Below are 24,543 nucleotides of genomic sequence, written 5' to 3'. Positions count from 1 at the left end.
CCTAGTTTCTAGAACAGCACCTAGCACATAGTAGATGCTCAATACGCATGCGTTGAAGGAATGAATTCAAGACCCAAGAGGGCAGGGCAGAGACCTCTGTTTTTCTAGATTCTCCCTAGCTCCCAGCTCCACGCCTGGCACGTAGAAGGCGCCTGTGTGCTGAGCGCCTGCGCACAGAGCTTTTCTCCCCGGCCTCCCGGACCCCGCCCTCGCCTGGGGGGCGGGGCCCGCCAGGGTCTCTCCGTGACGTCACAAAGCCCCTGCCATGCCTCTGGCCTTGGCCCTTCTGCTGCTCTTGGGGTTGAGCACCCGCCGAGGCTTGGGCTGCCTGCAGTGTGACAACTCGGTGCGGGAGGCCCTAAGGCAGCTGCGCTCCGCCCTCATCCCCAGCCGCTTCCATCTACAGCAGCTGCAGGCCCGCGCTCAGGCCCTGCTGCTCGGCATGGAGGGGCCTTTCTTCCGGGACTACTCGCTGAACGCCTTTGTCGGGAAAGTGGGTGCGTGCTGGGGTGGGGAGGGGGCCTGGCAGTGTGGGGAAAGGGACCAGTCAGGTAGCCCGAGACCGGGCGGGGAGATGATGCTTTGGGGGCCACGCCCCCAAAAGGGGAAGGGTGGGGCCAGTCCGGAGGGAGGTAGAGGGGATCATGTGGCTCTTCGAGGGCCCGGCTGAAATTTCCTCCCTTCTCACCCCCAGGTTTAGAGCATCTGGATCTTGTGGCGTCCTTTCTCAAGAATCAAACAAACAGCTTAAAGGTTAATTCTCTGAAAGGTAGGAAGAGGGAAGGGATTTTTCCAGCCCCCTTCCCCCTCCTCCCTTTCCACCGGTCCAGCACGCCTTCTCTTGATATAAAAATGATATAAAAAACAGACACACGTATAGCCTTTCCTGTGTGTCTGGCAGGGTTCTCGAAAAGTCTAGGACTGTTCATCAAGATGGGCGCTATTGTGATCTGCTCATTACAAGAGGGGGGTACTGAGGCTCAGAGAGGTTAGGCGACATGCCCAGAGTCACACAGCTAGGAATACCAGAGCTGAGGATTTGAATCTGGGACCTCCTGCTCAGAAGTTGTATTCCTAACCGCCACCCCACAGTATCTCCCCTGGGGCACCATTCATCAGGTTAGGAGATCTGTGTGGTCCTTATGACAGTTCCCCAGCAGAGGCAGTAGAGGGACGCTTTTTTTTTTTTTTTTTTGAAAAAGATAAGAAATGTGTGTGTGGTTTGTATAAAGCCATCCCTAAAAGAGGGATGGGAGCAGGTAGGATTCCGGTGTCCTAGGATAAAGGAACTGATGTAATGTATGCTTTTCCTGTCCATGCTTGTCAAATGGCTGTAGTTTTCAATTTCTTTTCCTTTCTTCCTCCCCTCCCCATCCTCTGCCAGCTTTTTTTAGGTTTATTTTGGGGAAGTACTGGGGCTTGAACCCAGGACTTCATGCATGCTAAGCATGCTCTCTATCACTGAGCTATACTCTCCCTTTTTAACACCAAGAGATGACGATGACTGAAGCCCATGGTGGTAGCAGTGGAGGTGGTAAAACATGATTGGATTCCTGGATCTGTCTTGAATATTCACAATACGCTCAAATGTGTGTCGACAGATTGCATATGAGATGTAAGAAAAAAAGAGCCAAAGCACCAAGGATTTTGGCCTGAGCACCTAGAAACAGCACCTCCATCAATGAAGATGGAGAAGACTTTATCTTCATGGATGGAGTTGAAAGTGGGTTTGGAGGAGAATATTGAGGTTCAGTTTTGGATTCATTGAGTTTAAGATGCCCATTAGACATCCCAGTGAAGATCCTGAATGGATAGCTGGATATATGCATCTGGGCTTCCGTGAGGGGTCTAGGCTAGTGATATAAATGTAGGAGGCATCAGTGGCTACAGAGCAGTGCTGTCCAAAGGAAACACATGAGGCACAAATAGTCACACAGAGTAATTTTAAATTTTCGAGTAGCCACATTTTTAAAAAGGTAAACAGAAGTAGGTGAAATTAATTTTAATAGATTTTATTTAACCCAATACCTAAAAATATTACCATTTTATTATGCAGTCAGCATACAAATTATTGAGACATTTTACAGTTATTTATATTTTACAGTTCTTTTTTTTATATGATGTCTTTGAAATCCAGCATGTGTTTTTATACTAACAGTATATCTCAATTCAGACTAGCCCACTTCAAGGGCTCAATCTCTGTGTGGCTCATGGCTGCCATGTTGGACAGTGCACGTCCGAGGTAACATACAAAACCATAAGGCTGGATGAAATCGTGAAGGGGTCACTGTAGACAGACAATAGAAGAAAAGAAGAGAGCAGATCAGAGGAAAGGGGAGGAGAGGTGATTGAGGCCACCTATCTGCCACTTACCAGAGGAGGAACCTGAGGCTAAAGAAGGGTGGTTTAGCCTGGTGCCCTGGAATTGCTCAGAAGGTAGGTGCAGGACCTCCTAGGTCATAGATTTGCCTGGTGTAATTTCCCCAAGGAATAGCCAGTCTTGCTTAGTCCTGGTGAATGAAAAGGAATTTCTTCATCCCTTCTCTTTGAAGCTGCAGATGGGGTGGGCTTGCTGCGTGTCTCCACCCCCTGACACAGACATGCAAAGGTCTTTCTCTCCTCAGATGGGCCTCTGCTAGATGAACTGGTGGCTGTCAGGGAGAGGGTGGTCAAGGAACTCAAGAAAGTTTTAAGATCGTATGAATTAAAAGGTGCGGCATCTCTCTCCACCAGGCCCCTTCCCTACTTCCCCATAATCAAATGACCCCCTTCTCCCACTCTTTCTTCCAGACTCCTCTCTCACCTCCCCTGTGACCCAGCCTTCTCTTCCTCTCCCCAAAATTCCCTTCTCTCCTTTCCCAGACTCACTCCTTCCTCCCACTCCTAGTCCCTTCCCATTGAATTCTCAAATTGCTGTCTCAGCATAACTCTCTTCTGTTCTTTTCTCTTGCAGCCTGTGATCCCAAAATTTGCCGTGAGTCTTGGGTTTATTGTCTGTTCCTCCCTTCACTACCCTCCTACCCCTTTTTACCTTGTCTCCCTCAAATCAAGCCCTGCTCTCGCACCTACTCCATCTGGTGTTGCCCCCAACCCAAAGCTATGGCACCAAGGAATTTTGGATTTTTGAGAGCTTATGAAAGGGATTGCAACCTGCAAAAAAGTACTTTGGGGGGATGTTAGCATAGGACAGACTACGTCATCTTGAGAAGTAAACCCCCACAACTCTGGTTTTATAGAAGAAAGGTTTTTGTCTCTCTTGCCAACATTACATTGAGAGTTGAACAGCTCTTCCAAGTGGTGACTTAGGGATCCAGGCTGCACTGGTGTTGTGGCTGCTAAGCTAGCTTCAGAAGGGAGAGAGAATAGGGAATCCCACAGGGCCTCTTAAGGGGAGGCCTGGGAGAAGCGCCTATCCCTCTGCCCACTTTCCATTGGCCAGAACTTGGTCACATGGATGTGACTACCTGCAAAGGATTCTGGGAAGTGTAGTCTTCCTGTGCAACACGAAGAGAGGGAGACAGATAGTGAACATGTGGCCAGTCTGTGCTACAGAGGGTTGCAAAATAGGAACAAAATAGGAAAATTCTTTTGGTAGACACTTAATGTAAAATTAGTTTCATTTAATTAATTATATGTCTACCAACAGAAGGTTGGGTCCACTGGATAACTGCATTCAACTCTTCAATGATTATGTAGACATTTTTTCTTTTTTTTTTTTTTTTGTTTCTGTTTTTATACAAATTATTTTTATTGTGAATCGTCAGTGCCTTTTGCTCTGCTTGCTCTGCTGTACCTGGGACCTCCAAATTTAGGACAGCCAAGGGACCCCATCTCCTCTTTCCTCTTCTGCCTTCCTGCCCCTTGCCAATCCTTTGATATCTGTCCTCATCCTGCTTCTCCCTTGCCTCTGGTCCAGGCTTGCTGAAAGAAGAGGTCTTGGATTGTTTACACTGCCAGAAGACCAGTCCCAAATGTATCAAAGAAAAGTACTGTTTTGGTAAGCTCCTGGGGTGGGGGAAGACGTGGGACAGGTGCATGAGAGTTGAAGACAGCCACACCCCAGGGGACATGGCTTTCAATTTCTCCTACACGCAGCCTTGAACCCTGCCCTTTCCTCTTGACCACAGTGTGGTCCAGAAGTTACTTCCACATTCTAAAATGTGGAAGTCTTCTGATGGGGAGACTCCTCTGTAACTCTGCAATGCCTCCAAGGCCAGAATGGCAGGTGCTAGAAAAACATTTTTTGTTTGCTTGTTTTGGGGTTTTTTTTTTATTGAGGGGAGGAGATAATCAGGTTTACTTATTTATTATTATTATTTTATTTAACAGAGGTACTGGGGATCGAACCCATGACCTTATACATGCTAAAGCATGCACTCTATCACTGAGCTATACCCTCCACACCTAGAAAAACATTTTAGTCTTTCTGGGGAGTCTGGAAGGATGTGCTGAATTTAGTCATTCATTCATTCAGAGATTTTTAAAATATATATCCTAATAGTACAGTGAACCCCTGTATATTCATCAAGACTGACTAGTCACCCTGGACCTTTTACTTGCTGGTCCTCTCTCTGTCACACTGTTCCTCTCCTTTCCTTACTTCAATAAAGTCTCAAAGTTCCCCTCATCTGAGAAGACTCCCCAGTCACACTCTCCAAAGTATCATTTTCTATCTAATTTTGTTGACAATGAACATACCTCCAAATTTGCTTCATTTATTTTGTTTATATCTGGAGTATTTTAAAAGAAATCAGGCACCATGAGATTTTACCCAGACAGATAGTGTGTTCCTCTAAAAGGGAAATTTCCTATAGAAACATAATGCCATTCCCAACACACCTAACAGCATTTTCTCATATCAAATAATTCCAAGTCCCTTTTCCAGCTCCCCTCATTTCCCCGAGAATATCTTCACAGTTGATTTCATTCAAACCAGGATCCAATGAGAGGACTTCTCATATCATTCAAGTTTTAGGTTTTTTTTTAACTTTTTTTTAATCTAGAAGAGTTTCTCTTATGAGTTCCCCCCACCCCGACTTTGACTAGCTGAAAAAAGAGAGTTGTCTGTTTGCTCTCTTGGGATGCTAACTACAATAAATATTTTGAGCACCGTATAATGCTCCAAACTGAAGATCAGCAGAATGGAAGACAAATATCTCATAAAGAGAGCCCACATTTTAATGGGGTGAAGGGTTAGACTAGGGTTCCTCAACCTTGACACTGGTGACATTTGGGGCAGGATCATTGTTTGTTCTGAGGCTGTCCTATGCATTGTAGATGTTCAGAAGCAGCCCTAGCCTCTACCCACTCGGTGCCTGTTACTACTGCCCCCACCAAAGTTGTGACAACCATTTCCAGCCTCCAGACACTCCCAAATGTCCCTTGGTGGACAAAATCACCCCCAGCTGAGAACCACTCTTAGGTGATGATTACATGAGCAAATAAATGCACTCATTCTAGACAGCGGTTGTACTCTACTGACAACTAAGCAGAGCAATGTGATAGAAAGTGCCTGGAAGGACAGGCAGTGCTACTTTGGAGAGTGCAGGTGGGTGGGACCTCTCTGAAGAAGTGATATGTGATCTAAAGGAAGTGAGGGGGTGAGGAACTGTGAACAACAGAGGGAACTGCAGGTGCAAAGATCCAACATTGTTCAGTAACAAGAGGGAAACTAGTGGGATCAGAGCCGAGTGAATGAAGGGGAGGGTAGTAGGGTGACTACATGGTGACCAGATCATGCAGGTCTGGTGGACCACGATGAGGACTTGGGCTTTTATTCTGAACGAAACAAGAGCCACAGGAAGACTGTGAGGGGAAGAGGGACATGAGCCTACTTATGTGTTAATGGCGCCCTCTAGTGGCCAGTTGGGGAACTGTAGGAGAAGCAGGATAACCCCTGAGAGAAGCGATGATGAGAACAGGACCAGGTCGGTAGCCCAAGAGGTGGATCAGATTCTGGATACATTTTGAAGGTCAAGCCAAGAGGCTTTGCTGACAGAATGAAAGACTTGGGGGAGGGAGCAAATGGAAGAGGCAGAAGGGGACTCCCAAGGCCACCCTCAGGGTCGCCAGCTAAGATGCAGCCGGAGATTGTCAGCATTTTGCACCCCCCTCCCATGTTCGTGGGTAGTCGAACTACCTAGTCTTCCCCCTTACCCCGTCCCCCTCCCTATCCAATGAGATGCATTTGGCGCTGGGCTCTTTGCTGTCACCCTTATGCACTATGTGGACCGCTCCGTGAGGGCGGGGATGTTTGCCCCAGCAGTATCCCGAGCGCCTGAACAGGTGGGACACAGAATTTGAGAAATGGATGAGTGGAACGCCATACCCCAGGAGGGCAGGGGCCAAGCAGGGAGAAGGGAGAGGCCCGACAGTGGCCGGGTTGCCGAGTGAACAGATGGATGTGGCTGCAAGGTCAAGGAAGGGTGATGACTTGGAGGTTGGGGCTGTCTCCGCCCCCATTCCCCTCCCCACGCCTACCCTAGTCGACGGGCAGCCCCGCGTGGACCTGCAGTACCAGAAGAAGAGCGGATACCCGCAGAATCAGGCCCTGTTTGGCATCATTATTTCCGTGTGTCTGGCTGTCTTGGCCTTTGGGGTCATCGTGGCTGCGTGAGTCATCCCCATCCTCTCCTGAGTTCTCCCAAAGCCCCACTGGGCCCCTCAAAAATGGCATTTCCCTGGATCTGTCACTGTGTCATTTGGGAATCTCTTCTCTAGTCGCTTTCTGCCTCTGTCACTGTCTCCTTCCATCTCTCTCTTATTATTTCTCCCTTTTTTCTGTTTCTCCTTGACTCTCACCATCTCTTTCCTTTCTCTCATCTGGATCATTCTGTCCGTCTCTCTTTCTCTCTCTCTCCTTCCTCCCACCCCTGGATCCCATTATGTCTTTCCTGAGTCCTCATCACTTTTGCCTTTGTGGGTCTCTTCCTCCATTGAAAAAATACTAAAGATGATATTTCAAGTATGAAGACAGATATAATCCAATCTGGATTCATTACTATAGATCCATCCTCCTCCTCCTGGGTTTAGTAATTGATTTTCTTCAAAGTATTTAAGATGTAAACGTCTCCAGGGGCCCCGAGCACTAAGCCCATGGTGCCAAGGGGAGAAGGCACCCTCACCCTCCTCTCTCTACTTCTGAATGCTCCTCTCTGCCTCTCTCTGCTGGTCCCCCGTTCAGCCCCTCTCACCACCCTCCTCCTCTTCCCTCTGGCTCCATTTCTGTCTCTCTCGGCCTCCTCCACCTGCCCCTCCTTTCCCTGAAGTCTCCATTTCTTCATATGCAAATTGGGAGACTCCCAGTACCTTCTACTCAGGAGTGGTGGTGAGCTTTAATTCAGCACTTAGCACAATGAACAGCTCTCCCTCTCTGAAACTCCCTCTCCGAGCTTCTCCCACTGCACTTTCTCCTCCCCTGCCCGGTCCCAGTCCCAATTCTGCCACCTCCCCCTTCCCCTCCCCTGCCCCACCCCCCCACCATGGTGAATCTGTGTCTTGCAGTCTCTCTGTATCTATCTCTGAATCTGTCTCTCCCCATCTCTGGGTCTCTGTGTCTGACTCCCATCCCTCCCACCCCAATAGACTCTCCCCAGCCGTCAGCCCCTCCCTATTTCTTTAAATCTCCCCCTGCCCCATGACTACCTTCTTTCTTTTTCTCTCTCTAGTGCCCTGCCACACGGTTCTCTCTCTTTATCTCTATCTTCACCTGGTCTTTCTGTCTCCCTCTGTCTTCCCCTCTCCCATCTCTGGATTTCCCTTTTCATCCTGAATTCCATTTCTCTCTCTCTCTCAGCCTCTTGTCCGAGGTCTGTCTCCCCTCTTGGTCTCTCTAGTGCAGGACTCTCTCCCTGCTCTCTCCCCACTGTCTCCCTGTGTATCAGTTTCCTTTTGCTACTGTAACAAATAGCCACAAAAATTTACTCTCTCAGAATTATGGAGGCCAGAAGTCCAAAATTCAAGGGTTGGCAGGGTGGGTTCCTTCTGGTGGTTCTGAGAGAGTCTGTCCCTTCCATCTGTCTCCTACCTTCCGTTGGCCACTGGCATCCTTGGCATCCTGGGCTCATTACCTCCCACCAATCTCTGCCTCTCTCTTCATGTGGCTTTTTCCTTGGCATCTGTGTCCCAAACCTCCCTGTCCTTTCTCCTGTAAGGACGCCAGTCGTTCAGTGTAACAGCCAGCCTAAATCCAGAATAATCTCCTTTTACCTTAATATAATTACATATGCAAAGACTCTATTTGTAAATAAGGTCACATTCACAGGTGCTGAGGATTAGGACTTGGCTATGTCATGGCGGGGAGCGCAGTTCAACCCAGCACACCTGCTTCACTATTTTCCTCCTGTTTCTACTAGTCTTTCCCTTCTCTTTGAGTCTGTCTCCCTGTGTCTGTGTCTCTCAGAGTCTCCTCCTGTCTTTTTCCATTCTGTTTCCACGTTACCCTCACTCTCAGTCCCAACTTTTCTCTCCTCCCTCCTTACATACCAACATTGATTGGCTGAGAACCTTGGAAATCTGCCCAGAGACCCATGATGTCACTGGCTGAGCCAAATAAGGCCAGTGATTGGAGGGGAGGTTTTGGATGGTCGGTTGACCTGGATGGACCTGAAGTTCTTTTTCTAATCTCCAGGCTTTTTCTCTCTGACCAGGGCCATTACCTACAGGCAAAACCGAAAACTCCTGCTGCGGTAGGGCGATGGTTTGGGGGTTTGTAAAGGGAAAGGAAAATAAGTTTAATAAAGTCTGTGACAAATTCCTCAATGTCTCCATCAGTTTCTGGAAGACCCTGTCCCAGTTGGTGTCCAGCTCCATAGATACGGTCATCCCCGAGTCAGAAGGGTGTGCACGTGAAGATCAGCTTCTGATTGGCCTAGAGCTTGCCATCCATCGCCAAGATACCAGTTTTAGTACATGCGCAGTAGAGCGCGCTTTGGCTGGGTTGGTTTTTGAAGAGACGGAAGAGGCCCCAACCTCTGAAATAGACCCGTCTCCAATCGAAAGGATTCTGGAAATGTTTCCGGCCTCTCCCGATGCAGGCTACTTCCCTGAAGGCCACAGACGCTGGTTGCCTTGGCGACGCTTCTTCTGGCCCACTTGGCGTCACCATCACCAGTGGGCTGGCCAGGGCCTGGGGTACTGCAGATACGTGGGAGATGTTAATTTCTTAAGCTGGTGGACAGACCGAAGTCCGTTCCTGGAAAGGCTTTAGCTTGGGGGTCTCAAGCTGGTGGCCCCCAAATACTTTTTGTTGGGTAGTACAGTAGTTTTGGTTTTTTAAATGTCTTCATGCTACAGGTCCAGCCACTCCCTAGCTTCCTGGGAATTTCCTGGGAGCAATGCACAATAAACGGGTAATTAAATTGTGCATAAATTATAGTCTGATGGGAGCTCCTGGAGAGCACAGTCTGGAGTGGGAGAGACAGGCAGTTACCAAATAATAGAAATGCAGCAATTATTATACTGTCAACGCTGGGATACTGGGATGTGTCTGTGGGAACCCAGAGGAGGAAGTTGCCAACTCTGGCTAGGCTGAGTGGGAATAGAAGAAAGATTCCCACCAGAATGGCTGAAAAAGCTTGCTCTGGCAAAATAAGTAGTTTTCCAAAAGAAGTAGAAGAGAAAGGACATTTTGGACAGAGGCAACAGCAAATACAAACGTCAAGAGGTGGGAACTATTAATTTGATGTAGATGGTTTTTTCCATGTCATTCAGTTCTAAAGACATTACTTATGTCAGTCTATTTAAATCTCACAACCCAACGAAGAGGTTATTTGTTATTTCCCCATGTACAGTGAGACTACAGTGGCACAGAGAAGTTAACAACTTTCAGTTTCACATACGAACAAGTGGGATTGACTGTTATGTTATACAGCTCCTCGTTACACAGTCCTGGAGTAATTGAGGACTTACTACCTGCAAAGCACTGTACTGGTTGATGTGCATACAGCATTAAGTTTAAGCCTCCTCCAGGCTTTAGGAGATGATTGTATCAATCAGAATAGGCTAGTTATGCTACAGTATCAAACACCCTCCCAATAGCTCAGTGGCTTACAGCGGTGAAGTTTTACTTCTCATTCGTGGGACAGGGCAACTGAGGGTCTGTTCCATGCCACCTTGATTCCAAAGCCCCAGCTGACGGAGTAGCTTCTGTTTAGGGGGCATGACACAAAGAAAAGAGACAGGAGTAAACCTGTGGGTGGATGCCCAAGGAAATTGAATAATTAAGTGATAGAGACTCTATTCATTCACCCTAAGTTTAGATGGGGTCTTGAAGACTTGCTATGGCAGGAGAAATTTGGGTTAGATGGGTTAAGTGGACTATGATGTTGCTTTTGGTGGAGGGCAGTGAAAAGACTGGTTAAAATGGGAATATTCACAGTGCCAGTACAACCATACATTTCCCAAATACCATGTTTCCTCCAGCTACAAAGCAGCTGTTTATTTACAGCATTCTTTCCTCCGCCCCGTTCTATTCCTGGACTCCATTTCCCAGCATTCTCCAGCCCTCAGAACCCTTAGGCCAGGAAGAGTAAGCCGCAAGGGTTCCTGGGAAATGGAGTCCAGCTGAGAAGCTGCGTTTATAGTACGAAGACTACAAGTTCCGAGACAGCGACCGCGCAGGCGCTTTCCGGGGCCCGAAGGAGGGAGGGAAGGCCTGGCCGCCCTGCGCAAGCCGCGGGGGCGCACAGGTGAGTTCCGACCCTGCGTACCTGAGAGGGAGAAGGTGGGTGTGGGCCGGCGCAGGCAGGCAGGCAGGCAGGCAGGCAGGCAGGCAGGCAGGCAGGCAGGCAGGCCCGCAAGGGGCGGGCCCGAGTCTGCCTGGGTGGGAGGGGAAGGGCGCTGTTGGCGGCGCCCTGCCCCCCTCTGGTCACCAGCAAGGAGGCCCAGAGCCCCCCTGCCATCGACTCAGATGACCTCAGCGCCCAGGAATTAGGCGCCTGCTGTTTTCTAGCGCGGGTCTTCTATGATTTCCTAGAAGGAGCACTTTAGGGCTTCTCTTTGGCGTATTCAAATTGCCAACATCAATACTCTTGCACTTTGGGGTCATTATTAAATAAAATAAGGGTTCCTTGAACACAAGCACTGTGATACCTCAGTAGTCACTCTGATAACCAAGAATAGCTACCACGTGACTAACGGGCAGGAGACGCTGAACAGAGATGATTCACGTCCCGGGTGATACAGAGCAGGACAGGGAGAGATTTCATCAAGCTACCCAGAATGGCGCGTGATTTAAAACTTATTAATTGTTTACTTCTGGAACTTTCCATTCAATGTTTTTGGATTTCACGTTACTGAAGCCACAGAAAGTGAAGCCACAGATAAAGGGGCATTACTGTAATAAGTGACTTACGAAGAGATAGTTAAGACTCTATAAGACCCTGTTCCTCAAAATTTCACCCGCTGGTTTCAGCCATGCTCCCTCCGGAGGCTCTAGGGGAGAACCCATTTCCTTGGCTTTTCCAGCTTCTAGAAGCTGCCTGCATTCCTTAAGCATGGCCGCTTCCTCCAGCTTCAAAGGCGTAGTGCCTTGTTTCTCTGACTCTCCTGCGATTTACTTCTGTTACGTGGTGTTCTCCTCCAGATCTGATCTCCCGCAGTCTGGCTTTTATCAGGACACTCGTGATCGCTTTAGGGTCACCCAGATAATCCATCATCATCCTTACCCCTCAAGATGCTTAACTTAATCACATTACAGGTTCATCCCAGGAATATCTTTTGGGACCTGGTCTCTGTCCAGACCTGTCTCCCCCACAGGCAGGAAGTCCCTGGAGGGCGGAGCCACATCTCACTCATCTCTCCGCCGGCAGAACCCGAATGGAGCCCGTCACTCACAGGGGGCTCAGAGTGGGTTTGATGAATGAATGCGGGTGACCAAAGTCTAAGCACCAACTTCTCTTTGTAAAGAATTCTTCAACTTTATTCCAGCTGCTGGAATCTTTCTTTAAACAACACCTTAAGCAGGAGTCCAGGATCCTTAAGCAGGATTTGTAGGACAGATAAAAAACAAAGCTCCATAAAATGTGGTCCAGCCACATGGTGGAATATTATTCAGCCATAAAAAGGAGTCAAGCACTGATACATGCTGTAACTTCAGTGAACCTCGAACTCATTGTGCTAAGTGAAAAAACCCAGACACAAAGGATCACATATTGTGTGGTTCCACTGATATGAAATGTCCAGAATAGGCACCTCTATTAAGACAGAAAGATTAGTGGTTACCCGGGGCTGGACTGGGGGAAGGAAGACTCAGGGGTAATTGATTAAAGGTATAAGGTTTCCTTTTAGGGTGTTGATAAAAAAGTTCTGGTGGTACAACATTGTGAATCTACTCAATGCCACTGAATTGTATACATTAAAATGGTTAAAATGTTATCTTTTATGTGTATTTTTATCACAGTTTTAAAAGTATAAGCAAAAAAGGAGGGGCTGGCTCTGCAGCCAGGCCTCTAGGTTCAAATCTCACTCTGACACTTGATGTCTCTGTGACCTTGAGCAAGGGCCTTGACCTCTTGGGCTTTGATTTTCTCATCTGAGGATAACTTAACCTGGTTACTTCTCTGAGAGCTGTGGTGTGTGTGTGATGAGCTGAACCTCCTGATTGCTAGTGGGGGTTGTTACAGATCGGGGGTCTCCGGCCGCCTGCCCTGAGACTTTGCTTTGGCTCTTAGGAGATAAGAGCCCCTTCTGCCCTGAGGCATCTTTGGCAAAGTGTTTGTCTATCTGAGCCAGAGCTGACCCCTTCTCTCTCCAGCCTCCTCCTCTAGATCTGTGGACTCAAGCCTGGTCCTTTCTTCTGCAGGTGCATGCCTGGGACCCAACAATGTCCATCAGGAGCCTGATGGGCAAAGGCCAGGTGAGTCTGGGCTCCCTTCTCCCCGAGATGACTCTGTGGACCCAAGAGGACCATCCCCATCTCTGCCTATGGTGCCAATATTGAGAAAGAGGCAATTATTGGAGGAGCTCTAGGACTGGGAGGTTTGGGGTGACAAGGGCATGATGCTCTGAGCTGGACTTGATGACACAAATGTCTCTAAATCAATCACCTAACACTAAACATCTTTTGGTTACCAGGTTAAGTGGGCAGTGGATGGTTTTGCTTTACCCCTGAACCTTATCCTCAGAGTTCAGAGTGGGGATTGGGATCAGACTTGGGGTCTGGGATGGAGTGAGACTTATGAATAGCTATTGCACACAACGGCTTGGTAGTTTTTTTAAAAAGTGTTTCTAAGGATGGTCATGGACATGTTTGTAGGTTACACACTGCACAAGGGTGCCTCATCTTGGTGGTATGGTTTGTATCTTCTACTTCAGACATTGGTATATTCTTTCTTTTTTTTAATTGAAGTATAGTTGATTTATAATGTTGTGTTAGTTTTTGGTGTCCAGCATAGTGATTTCAGTTACACCTATATATGTTCTTTTTCATAATAGGTTATTATAAGATATTGAATACAGTTTCCTGTGCTATACAGTAGGGCCTTGTTGTCTAAGCATATTTCTTATAGCAATTGTCATGCAGTAGACTGTCACATGCTAAAATAAAGAGTCATATGACTGAGGGGTGAGTGTGGGGCTAATGGCTTGCCCTAGACTTTTTACATTCCTGCAGTTGGTTTGATTCAATCGCCCCAAATCTGCGGAGTCAGAATGTTCCAGCCCAGGGAGCAAGTGGTAGGTTCTTGACCCCTGACCTCTCCCAACCTCAGAAGGACATGCCCCTCCATGATGTAAAATTGGCCCTAGCAGGAATCAGTGACCTTCAGAGACGTGGCCGTGGACTTCACCCTGGAGGAGTGGGGCCGGCTGGGACCTGGCCAGAGGGAGCTGTATCGGGATGTGATGCTGGAGAACTACCAGAACCTTCTCTCACTGGGTGAGGCCCTGCCCTCTGCCCTCCTAGGAAGAGGCATGATGCCCCCTTCACACTCATCTCCTTTGTGCCCACCTCCCGCTTCACTGTGGATGTTCACTGGGGTCCTCTCTGCTTCTCTCACCAGCTCCTCTTGGCTGGCCTCTGTCCATCTGTCTGTCTGTCTTCTGGCTTCTCCCAGGGTCCCAGCATCCCTGAAGGCCCAAGTCCTCTTCTTGTCCCACAGAATCTTCAGCCTGTGCTCCAGCCCTCTTCTCGGGCTTCCCTCTCCACATGGGGTGACCTCAGGCTCCAGGCTGGGATGCCCATTCTGGAATCTCCGGCTCTCGGCGCTCCCCAAAGGTCCTCCAGTCAACAGATTCTATCTTGGAATCTTCTCCCCAAAACCAATGAATGCTGTTCCCCAAACATGTCTCCTGAGTCCGACCCTTGACCACCCAGCTGCTTCCTGTCCCCCTGCAAACCCCGCTGGCTGCTACACACTATCTGCTGCACTCACCCTGAGCTCAGTGTCTCCACACCCACCTGCTTCTCTTCCTCCTGGTCCCCATCTCTGGTTGGCCCCACAGCCCCCAGTCTCCAGATCAGACCCCAGGACGTCATCCTCACCCTCTCCTTCTGCAGCCCCAGCCCCCCTGCCCCTTGACTCTCTCTGCCGGTTGCAACCCTTCCTCTCTATCCCTACAGACCAGCCCTCAGCTCAGGCCTCGTCCTCTCCCCAGGACCCCGCCCCAGCCTCCTCTCTGGTCTGTCTTTCCAGACTCCATCCTCAGCCCTTCTCACTCACAGTTTTGCTGGACAGACTCATCAAAAACTGAACTTAAGCTTCTGTGTCTTGTGGGGAGGGTATAGTTCAGGGGTAGAATGCACAAGGTCCTGGGTTCAATCCCCAGTACCTCCATTAAAAAAAAACATGAGTTTTGCATTGACCATAAGATCTTCTAATCATTAGGTGCCCAATGCATGCATCTACCCTGCCAACTCAGGGCCTAGGGTCCAGCCTGGAGGCCTCCCTGTGACCATGGCACCTGTGGCTAAGTCTTACATCTTTTCCAGGGGCAGGGTTTCCTGGGTCCAAACCCGATGTGATCTCCCGTCTGGAGCGAGGGGAAGAGCCCAGGATGGAGGCCAGAGAAGACTGGCAAGTTACCTGTTCAGGTGGGTGAGGCTGTCCAGCAGGTGTGAGCAGTCTTACTACCCCATCGGTTATGATCAGTGACGGTCATTCAAGAGGGAGGCAGCATAACACATGGGCCATCATTGTGGGAGTGGGGTTCAAATCCCAGCTCCACCTCTTCCTGGCTCTTTGAGCTTTGGGCAAGGCATTTAGCCCCTCTGGGCCTCAATTTCCTCATCTACAAAATGGAGTCAACAACAGTACCAGGGGTTAGAGGAAGAAATGAATTAATACACACCTGGCATACAGGATGTCCTGGTCAGAATAGGCTACAGTGGCGGGGGGAGGGTAATAGCTCAGTGGTAAAGCGTATGCTCAGTACCTCCATTAAAAAAAAAATAGATCTCCCAACCTCCAGTCTTATGCCCTCCAGTTCAGTCTCATTCACAACCCCAGAAGGGTCTTCCTACACTGAGAGCTGATCCCACCCCTCACCGGCTCACAGCCCTCTGGTGGTTCCCCCGTGCCCGGAGACAAAGACCTAGCCCCACACCTGGCATTCGAGGCCCTGTGTGGTCCAGCCTGCTCTGTCCCTGGCCTCATCTCTCATCACCATCCGCCCATGGTCATAGCCCCATGCCCTGACCTCACTGAAGCACCTGTTCCCTACATGAACGTTAATGTGTGTTCTTACCTTTGGGCCTTTGCACATGCTGTTCCCTCTGCCTGGAACACCCTTCCCTGCTTTGTCTGCCTGGTAAACACCTCCATATTTCTCAAGACAAAGGCTACAGGTTACCTCCTCCTCCAGGAAGCCTTCCCTGACTTCCAGGCTGAGTGATCTGCCCTTTCTCGGTGTTTTCACAGCTCCTTGCTTGAGTTGCTGTTACTGCACGTGTTCACATGACAGTTAAGAGTATAGGCTCTGGACCCAGCCTCTCTGAGTTCAGATCCCAGCTCTGCCACTGGCAGGCTCTGTGATTATGGGTACATGACTTAACCACAGTGCTTATCTGTAAAATGGAGACACTAGTACCCATTTAATTGAATTTCTTTGGGGGACTAAATTAGTCAATAGCTAGAAGAAGCTTAGAACAGTGCCTGGCACATAGTAAGCATTTAATAAGTGTTACCTATTGCAATAATAATAGTTATTATTCTATAACTGTTATTGTAATTACCTGGTGTATTAGTCAGGACTCTTTTGCGTGTAAAGAACCAAAGTGACTTAAGCAAAATTAGACTTTGTTTTATTTTATTATTATTATTATTTTATTTGGGGGTTAATTAGGTTTATTTATTTATTTTTAATGGAAGTACTGGGGATTGAACCCAGGACTTCACATATGCTAAGCACACACTCTACCACTGAGCTATACCCTCCCCACCTAGACTTTTTTTGACCCATATAAATGAGAAGTGTTCCTTTAGGCATAGATGGATCTAAGACTCTAAATGGTGTTATCAGGGCTCACTTTCTCTCTCCTTCCCTCACTCCTCTAACGTGTTAATTCTGTCTATCTCGCTTCAGTCTATGTTCAGGCCTTTCTGAGTGGCAGTCAATTTGGCTGCCCATAGTCTCAAATTCATATTCTGCCTAGCAATACCATATATTAATCTCAAAGAAGATTCTGATTGGCTCTATTTGGGGATGGGATATTCTGATTGGCCAGCCAGGGTTTCATGCCCACTTCAGAGGTGGGAAGTGGGGGAGACTATAATTAACAGCCCCACCAAGACTGCCTGGGAAGGGGAGCAGTGGTTCTTCAAAGGCAGGAATGCTATGGAGAGAAGGAGGATATGTCCAAAATGTCTGAGTTCAAGCTTACCCCTACCCTCTCTGAGGACAAGGGTCAAATTTCTTCTTTAGCAGAGTCACCCACCCTCAGCACTGTGTTTGGCACATAACAATTATACAATTAATGGGTGTCCCATGAACAAATCTACTAACATCAAAAAATCAGTCACCTTCAACAAATTCCAGAGGTTTTGCTTCCTCATAATCTCCTTGGTACACTGTCCTGTCTCCAGATTGCAAGGTTGTGCTGCTAAAACCTCATACATGTAATATTTATTGATGTCTTTTGATCAAGTAAAAGTTATATGTGTTCATCATAGAAACTTTGAAAATCTAAACAAGAATAAAGCAGTATATGAGAATCCTCCCCATAATCCTGTTTATCTCTCAGAAAATTCATTTTTAACATTTTAATGTAGTTCCTCCAACATATTTTACCCAATATCTTTACTGTAGTTTTTTAAAGTTTTTAAATTTTTTTTATTTTTCCCCTTAACGGAGGCACTGGGGATTGAACTCAGCACCTCGAGCATGCCAAGCACATGCTCTACCACTGAGCTATACCCCACCACTCTTCTTACTGTATTTTTCAATTACAAAATTAATTCATAACAACATGGATAAACCTTGAAGACATTATATTAAGTTAAATAAGCCAGACACAAAAGGACAAATATTGTATGATTCCACTTATATGAGGTACTTAGAATAGGCAAATTCTTAGAGACAAAGTAGAATGGAGGTTTCCGGGGCTGGGGAATGAGAATGGGGAGTTATTGTTCAATGCACATAGAGTTTCAGTTTGGGAAGATGGAGAGTTCTGGAAAAGGGTAGTGGTGATCATTGCACAACAATGTGAATGTACTTATGCAACTGAACTGAACACTTAAAAATGGTATAAATGGTACATTTTATTTTATACAGATTTTACCACAATAAAAAATTAATGAATTCAAAAACCTCCGTCTCACCACACATATGCACATGCAGGTGTACACACACATAAATATAGAAGAAATCTCTAGAAGGATTCACAAACAATTAGAAACAGTATAGGAAAAAGGGAAGGAAGAATATTTACTTTTCACTGCAATCACCTAGTAAAAAAACTACTTTTAATATACAAAATGAATCTGACATTTCACTGTGTAATGTAGAAAGTAAAATTTCCTTAAAATCTTAATTTCAGTTTTATTGAGATGTAATTCAGCATTTAAAGTGTACACTTCAGTGTTTTTCAGTCTATTCACTGAATGGTGCATCTATTACTACAATCAATTCTAAAACATTTTTATTGCTCCCAGAAGAAATCCTGCACCCCTCAGCCATCACTCCCTGTGCCTCCATCTTCCCAGCTTTAGGCAACCATGAATCTACCTTCTGTCTCTATAGATTTGACTATTCTGGACATAGTCAAATCAAACAAAATTATACAGTATGTTGTCCTTTGTGACTGGCTTCTTTCACTCGGCATCTTTTCAAGGTTCATCTATGTTGTAGCAGGTATCAATGCTTCATTCCTTTTCTTGGCTGAATAATGTTCCACTGTATGGATATACCACCATTTATTTATTCATTAGTTGATGGATATTTGAGTTACTTTCTCTTTTTTCTTTTCCTTTTCTTTTCTGTTTTCTGTATTTGTATTTTATTTTATTTATTTATTTTGTCTTTTTTTTTTACTTTCTCTTTTTGGCTATTATGAATAATACTTCTATGAACATTCAAGTATGCATTTTTGTATGAATGTCTATGTTTTCATTTCTCCTGCGTGTACACCTTAGAGTGGAATTGCTGGGCGAAGTAGTGCTGGAATGTTTTCTAACATGGCCGCACCGTTTTACATTCCCCCTAGAATTGTATGAGGGTCCTAACTTTTCTACATCCTCAGTAGACTTGTTACTTTCTGTCCTGTTGGTTATTTATCCTCCATAGTGAGTGGGATGTGATCTCTCCTTGTGGGTTTGTTTTGGGGTTTTTTTGGCAGGAGGAGGTAATTAGTTTTTTTTATTTTTGGAGACGGTACAGGGTCTGAACCCAGGACCTCATGCTTGCTAAGCATGTGCTCTACCACTTGAGCTATACCTCCCCCCTCCTCTTGTGGTTTGGATTTGCATTTCCTTGCTTCCTAATGATATTGAGCATCTTTTCATGTGCTTATTGATAATTTGTGTGTCTTTGAAGAAATGGCTATTAAGATCCTTTGCCCATTTTCAGTAGGTTATTTGTCTTTTTTATTATTGAGTCATAATCATTCTTATCAGTCCCTTATCAGATATATAATTTACAAAATCTTTCTTGCATTCTGTGGGTTGGTTGCCTTTTCCTTTTCTTGGTAGTCTTTGAAGCACAAAGATTTTTACTTTTGATGATGTCCAATTTATCTACTTTTTTCTTTTCTTGCTTGTTCCTTTAAGGTCATATTGGAGAAACTATTGCCTAATCCAGTGACACTGGGATTATGTCCAGAATCCCACATGACATTTAGTTGCCATGTCTCTATTTGGGGCAATCCCACAACCATCTGCTGGTTTGGTGACTTTTTTCTGGAAAGATTTACATGACTCAGCCACAGTGGCACTCTAAGATTTCTTATAGGAAAGGATTTTTTTTTGGTTTTTGGGGGTTTTTTTTGGGGGGGTGGTTCATGGGGGTAGGTAATGAGGTTTGTTTATTTTTTTAATGGAGGTACTAGAGATTGAACCCAGGACCTTGTGTGTGCTAAGCACATGCTCTACCACTGAGCTATACCCCTGACCCCTCAACAAAGGATATAATATAGGAACATCAGGAACAAATCTATACATAGGTGAAGGCTAGAGAGGTCACGTGCAGGCTTCTAAGTCCTCTTCTCTCTATGGGGGTCACGTGGATGTATTTTTCTGTAACAGCCTGAACTGTGGAGACACGTGTGAGATGTCTTCACCCAAAAAAGCCCACTTGAGTCCAGAGTTCTTGAAGGAGGCTGGTCACGTATGCATATACCTACTACATGGCCAGCCGTGGTGAGGACCCCAAACCAGGCACCAGATGCACATCATGAATCTTCCACTTACTGCAAACAGTGCTGACAGCCTAGTACATCTTGACCCATGGTCCCAAGCTCACCAAAAAAGATTATTAGCCAGTAACTATGTAAACGTTCCTTAAGTCCAGGGCTCAGAGCTTGGCCAAGGGTCATTGCCATGGTTACAGTGATAAACAAAAACCGAGTAAAATGGACCTTCTGTGTTAACTCTTTCTCTGCACATGCCCACTAACTGTACTGTGAGAATGTCTCTGTCATGCTTATTTGCCAATACTGGATATTTTTAATATTTTCCAATCAAAAAAGTGTCAAATAGCATCTGAGTAATTTGATTTTTTTTCTTTTTTAACATTTTTTATTGAGTTGTAGTCATTTTACAATGTTGTGTCAAATTCCAGTGTAGAGTACAATTTTTCAGTTATACATGAACATACATATATTCATTGTCACATTTTTTTCACTGTGAGCTACCACAAGATCTGGTATATATTTTACTGTGCTATACAGCATAATCTTGTTTATCTATTCTATATTTTGAAATCCGTCTGTCCCTTCCCACCCTGCTGAGTACTTTGATTTTTTTAGACAATTATTGATGTTGAGCATCTTTTCACATATTTATCAGCCCCTTGTTTTCCTTCTGCAAAATGTCTGTTCACATTCCTGCTTCACTATTTCATTGGATGGTGTCTCTTTTCCCTGTTGATTTGTGAAAACATATTATATATTATGGCTCGGAAACCACTGTGCACATAAAATGCCTTGCAACTCGGTTTTCTTCTTGTTTAGAATATACCAAGGCCATCCTTCTGTGTCAGAACATGAATCTATCTTCCTCATGCCTTTTGAAATAGCAGTATAAACTTTGAAACCTTTCTTTTGAAGATTACAATGCCAGATCTAGATAATAAGCTTCTTTTTTCCCAGGGCAGATGAAGTTCATGTTTTGCATTTCTTTCAGACGTGGAGACAAGCTCAGCAACTACTCAGGAGAAATTTCTAAAAAAGAGTTTTTCTGAAGAGGCAGCTTCCCCAGTGGGAAAGATGGAGGGAATTTTAAGGGCAGTGCTTGGAGACTCCAAGATGGGGGACTCCTGGACCTGTGGCCATCAACTGGAGGGCCAGGGAAAGCAAGAGAAGCATTTGCAGTGGCTGTTTGCTGCTCCCAAGGAAAACACCCATGGGGAGAGAGGCTTTGGCTGTAATGAGATGGGGAGAAGCTTCAGGCAGACCTCAGCCTTCATCAGGAAGCAAAGAGTGCCTGGGGGAGAGAGGCCTCAGAAGTGGACCGGGCCAAGAAATAGCCTGAGGTACCAAAGGACCTTCATAGAAAAGAAAACATTTAACTGCACGGAATGTGGGAAAGCCTTCATCTACCATTCAGACTACGTCCTACACCGGAGAATTCACACTGGAGAGAAGCCCTACAAGTGTAACGATTGCGGGAAAGCATTCAGCAACAGCTCATATTTCATCCAGCACCACATCATTCACACGGGAGAGAAGCCTTACGCCTGCCACGTGTGCGGCAAGGCCTTTACTCAGAGCTCATCACTCACCGAGCATCAGAGGATCCACACCGGAGAGAAACCCTACGAGTGCAAGGAATGCGGGAAGGGTTTCACCCAGAGCTCCTCCCTCGTCAAACACCAGCGATGTCACACCGGGGAGAAGCCCTATCAGTGCAGCCAATGTGGGAAATTCTACTCGCAGGTGTCCCACCTCACCCGCCACCAGAAAATCCACCTGGGGGAGAAGCCCTACAAATGCAGCCAGTGTGGCAAGGCTTTCTGTCACACTTCCTCCCTGACTCAGCACCAGACCATCCACACCGGCGAGAAACCCTACAAGTGTAACGAGTGTGGGAAAACCTTCAGCCACAGCTCGTCCCTGACCCAGCACCAGCGAGTCCACACCGGAGAAAAGCCCTACGAGTGCCCCGAGTGTGGCAAGGCCTTCAGCCACAGTTCATCCCTGACTCAGCATCAGAGGATCCACACTGGCGAGAAGCCCTATGCATGTCACGACTGTGGGAAGGCTTACACACAGATTTCCCACCTCATGAGGCACCAGAGCATTCACCTGGGGGAGAAACCTTATATATGTAATGAGTGTGGAAAGGCTTTCAGTCACACCTCCTCCTTCACTCAACACCAGACGATTCACACTGGGGAGAAGCCCTACAAATGTAACGAATGTGGGAAGACCTTCAGCCAGAACTCTTCGCTTAAGCGCCACCAGAGGATTCACACTGGGGAGAAGCCCTATGAGTGTAAAGTTTGTGGGAAGTCCTACACCCAGATTTCCCACCTCATTCAACACCAGAGGACTCACACTGGAGAGAAACCCTATGAGTGCAGCGAGTGTGGGAAAGCCTTCAGCCGGAGCACCCACCTGATCGAGCATCAGAAGATCCACACTGGCGAGAAACCCTATAAGTGTCAGGAGTGTGGGAAAACATTCAGTCACAACTCCTCCCTCACGCAGCATCAGAGGATTCACACTGGCGAGAAGCCCTACGCCTGTAAGGAATGCGGGAAGGCCTTCAACCAGGGCATCCACCTGATTCAGCATCAGAGGATTCACACCGGGGAGAAGCCCTACAGATGTCAGAACTGTGGGAAGTCCTATACCCAGATTTCGCACCTCATTCAACACCAGAAAGTTCACAGGGGTGGCAAGGGCTGTGCACATAAAGAATGTGGAGAGGACTTCAGCTGGGGTTCACAGTTGACCAGACATCGGAGATGTCATCCTGTGCACGATGGCTACGTCTGCAGCAATTTCGAGAAGGGCTTTGCTTGGAACACGCAGCTCGCTGGCCATCAGAGAACTCATGCTGACTAGCGAGCCTGAGAATGAAACAAACCAGCAGTTCTGTAGTTGGGTTCCGTTTAGTCATCAGCACTAGTAACTTCCTCCCAGAAGGGAGCCCTAACACCATACGCTGACAGTGCTGGTTTCTTTCTTTCCTAGAAGAAAGATGGCACCATTTATCACCAGCTTGGACAGCTTTTGATCATTTTAAGAGCTTCCCCCTAAAATAACAGTTTTTTAGCCTCTTTCTCAACCCTAAAAACATAAATGCCAGATGATTTTAGTTTCCTTTAAAACTTTAAGCTACAAATTTCACGGGAAAATCTGCAGTTGGCTTAAACACAGAATATGTTTCAGGTATTTCCAGCCATTTTTTAAAATGTCCTCTTGTTTCTGTTTTTCCATTTCCAGGATTTATGCTTTACAAAGCAATTGCCCTATTAAGCATCATTTTCTAATTTTATTCTTGCCCAAAGGGAGGTTTTCTTCCCTCATATTTTGAAACATGGTATTTATTTTTTATTATAAAAACAATACACATACTTTTATAACAGGAAAATTTTTAAGTAAAATAATATAAGCTCATTGTGAAGGATAATTTGGAAAGTCTAGAGAAGTAGGAACTAAAATACCAATTCCACATAATCCTACAGCCCAGAGAGATCTGCTAGTCACTTTGGGGTGTATTTTTTCTGTTTTGTTTTTTACTCTGTATTCCATATCCATATTTTTAAATGTTGAAAAATGTAGATCATAAAACAAGAGCCACATATTCACCTACAATTTGGCCACCCTCAGAGGTCATATTGTTTTGATTTTTTTCATATTTCCTCCCAAATATCATTTAAAAATAAATGTTATTTGATGTAATTGTAATCAGAGTGTAGAAACAATTTTGGCTTCTCTGTTTTGCCCTCATTATATCACAAACGTTGTCTTTTGTCACCATATAAACTTCATGCATATCATTATTAGGACTAATAATATTTCATTGGTAAGTATGGAATAATTTACTATCCATTCCCCAATTTAGGCTTTGTGCCAAGTCCCCAGTTGACACAGGTTATTTACCAGTTTTCCCAATTATGGATCATGTTACAATGAGCGTTTCTTTGCTTATTCCTGCTTTCCTTTTGGGAGGATTATTTCTCTAAGTCAAATTCCCAAGATGGGAATAATAGACTCAAGACTCAACATTTTCTTGGTTCCTGAAACAGGTTGTCAAAATGCTTTCCAAAGAAGATGGATCTCAACTACCTAGCACAAGCTGGGACGTGAGGACAACTGTTCTGTTACATTTTTACCAGCACAGAACAGCAATCGTATCATTTTCCCCCATGTCAAGCATATGAAAGGGCTAGTGCTTTCAGTAATTTACTGTGTGCCAATTTCGTTCTAAGTCTTTGGTATGTACGAACTTCTTTCATTCTTCAAACAACCACATAGGTTCAGGGCTGTATTGTCCCATTTCACAGATGAGGATACTGAGGCCCACAGATGACGTGGCCAGAGTCTCACAGCTATGAGGTCATGGAGTCTGGATGCAAGCCTCCAGAAGCCATGCCCTGAACTTCAGCTGGGACTGAACACATTCCATATATAACATTTCCTTCTTAAAAGAATATTTATTATCTTATAATAAAAACCAATATATTCTTCTTATAGAAAATTTGGAAGATTTCACCAAATGCTACTCAGAGATAACTGTTAACGTTTTGCTACACTTTGGCTATTTTTATTTTTTATTGAATTTTTATTTTTTTAATGGAGGTACTGAGGATTGAACCCAGGACCTGGTACATGCTAAGCATGCTCTCTGTCACTGAGCAATTACCCTCCCCCCGACTTTAACTATTTTTTAAACTTAATTGTAATATTATGATGATTTAATAAATCTGGGGCATATTTAA

The 24,543-nt window shown here is 45.9% G+C and overlaps 1 protein-coding gene across 6 annotated transcripts; it reads left to right on the top strand.

Moving 5' to 3' along the window:
* The first annotated feature begins 256 nt into the window (after positions 1–256).
* On the top strand, positions 257–24,543 carry IZUMO2 (IZUMO family member 2). Of its 6 annotated transcripts, XM_031457068.2 has the most exons (9): positions 257–497; positions 695–769; positions 2,625–2,711; positions 2,954–2,974; positions 3,917–3,997; positions 12,768–12,856; positions 13,750–13,876; positions 14,930–15,031; positions 20,778–24,543. In XM_031457068.2, the coding sequence occupies exons 1-9, from the start codon at positions 266–268 to the stop codon at positions 22,661–22,663; spliced, it is 2,700 nt and encodes an 899-aa protein (XP_031312928.2). In that variant the 5' UTR covers positions 257–265; the 3' UTR covers positions 22,664–24,543. The 6 variants fall into 6 exon arrangements, with proteins under 6 accessions (XP_031312928.2, XP_064345820.1, XP_010991453.2 ...); XM_064489750.1 differs by lacking the exons at positions 12,768–12,856; positions 13,750–13,876; positions 14,930–15,031; positions 20,778–24,543 and adding exons at positions 6,486–6,612; positions 8,649–8,755; XM_010993151.3 differs by lacking the exons at positions 257–497; positions 695–769; positions 2,625–2,711; positions 2,954–2,974; positions 3,917–3,997 and adding an exon at positions 10,630–10,688 and having other exon boundaries at positions 12,803–12,856; positions 13,747–13,876.

Source organism: Camelus dromedarius, chromosome 9 (assembly GCF_036321535.1).
Source record: "Camelus dromedarius isolate mCamDro1 chromosome 9, mCamDro1.pat, whole genome shotgun sequence".
NCBI classification, from domain to species: domain Eukaryota; kingdom Metazoa; phylum Chordata; class Mammalia; order Artiodactyla; family Camelidae; genus Camelus; species Camelus dromedarius.
The sequence above is the reverse complement of the archived record's forward strand: the minus strand, read 5'-3'. Positions and strand labels throughout refer to the sequence as shown.

Bases quoted from the DNA above. Each gene is read 5' to 3' on its own strand.
- IZUMO2 (XM_031457068.2), top strand. From the start codon at position 266: ATGCCTCTGGCCTTGGCCCTTCTGCTGCTCTTGGGGTTGAGCACCCGC. The intron at 770-2,624 runs GTAGGAAGAGGG...TTCTCTCCTCAG, and splicing joins AAAGGTTAATTCTCTGAAAG to ATGGGCCTCTGCTAGATGAA. The intron at 13,877-14,929 runs GTGAGGCCCTGC...CATCTTTTCCAG, and splicing joins CCAGAACCTTCTCTCACTGG to GGGCAGGGTTTCCTGGGTCC.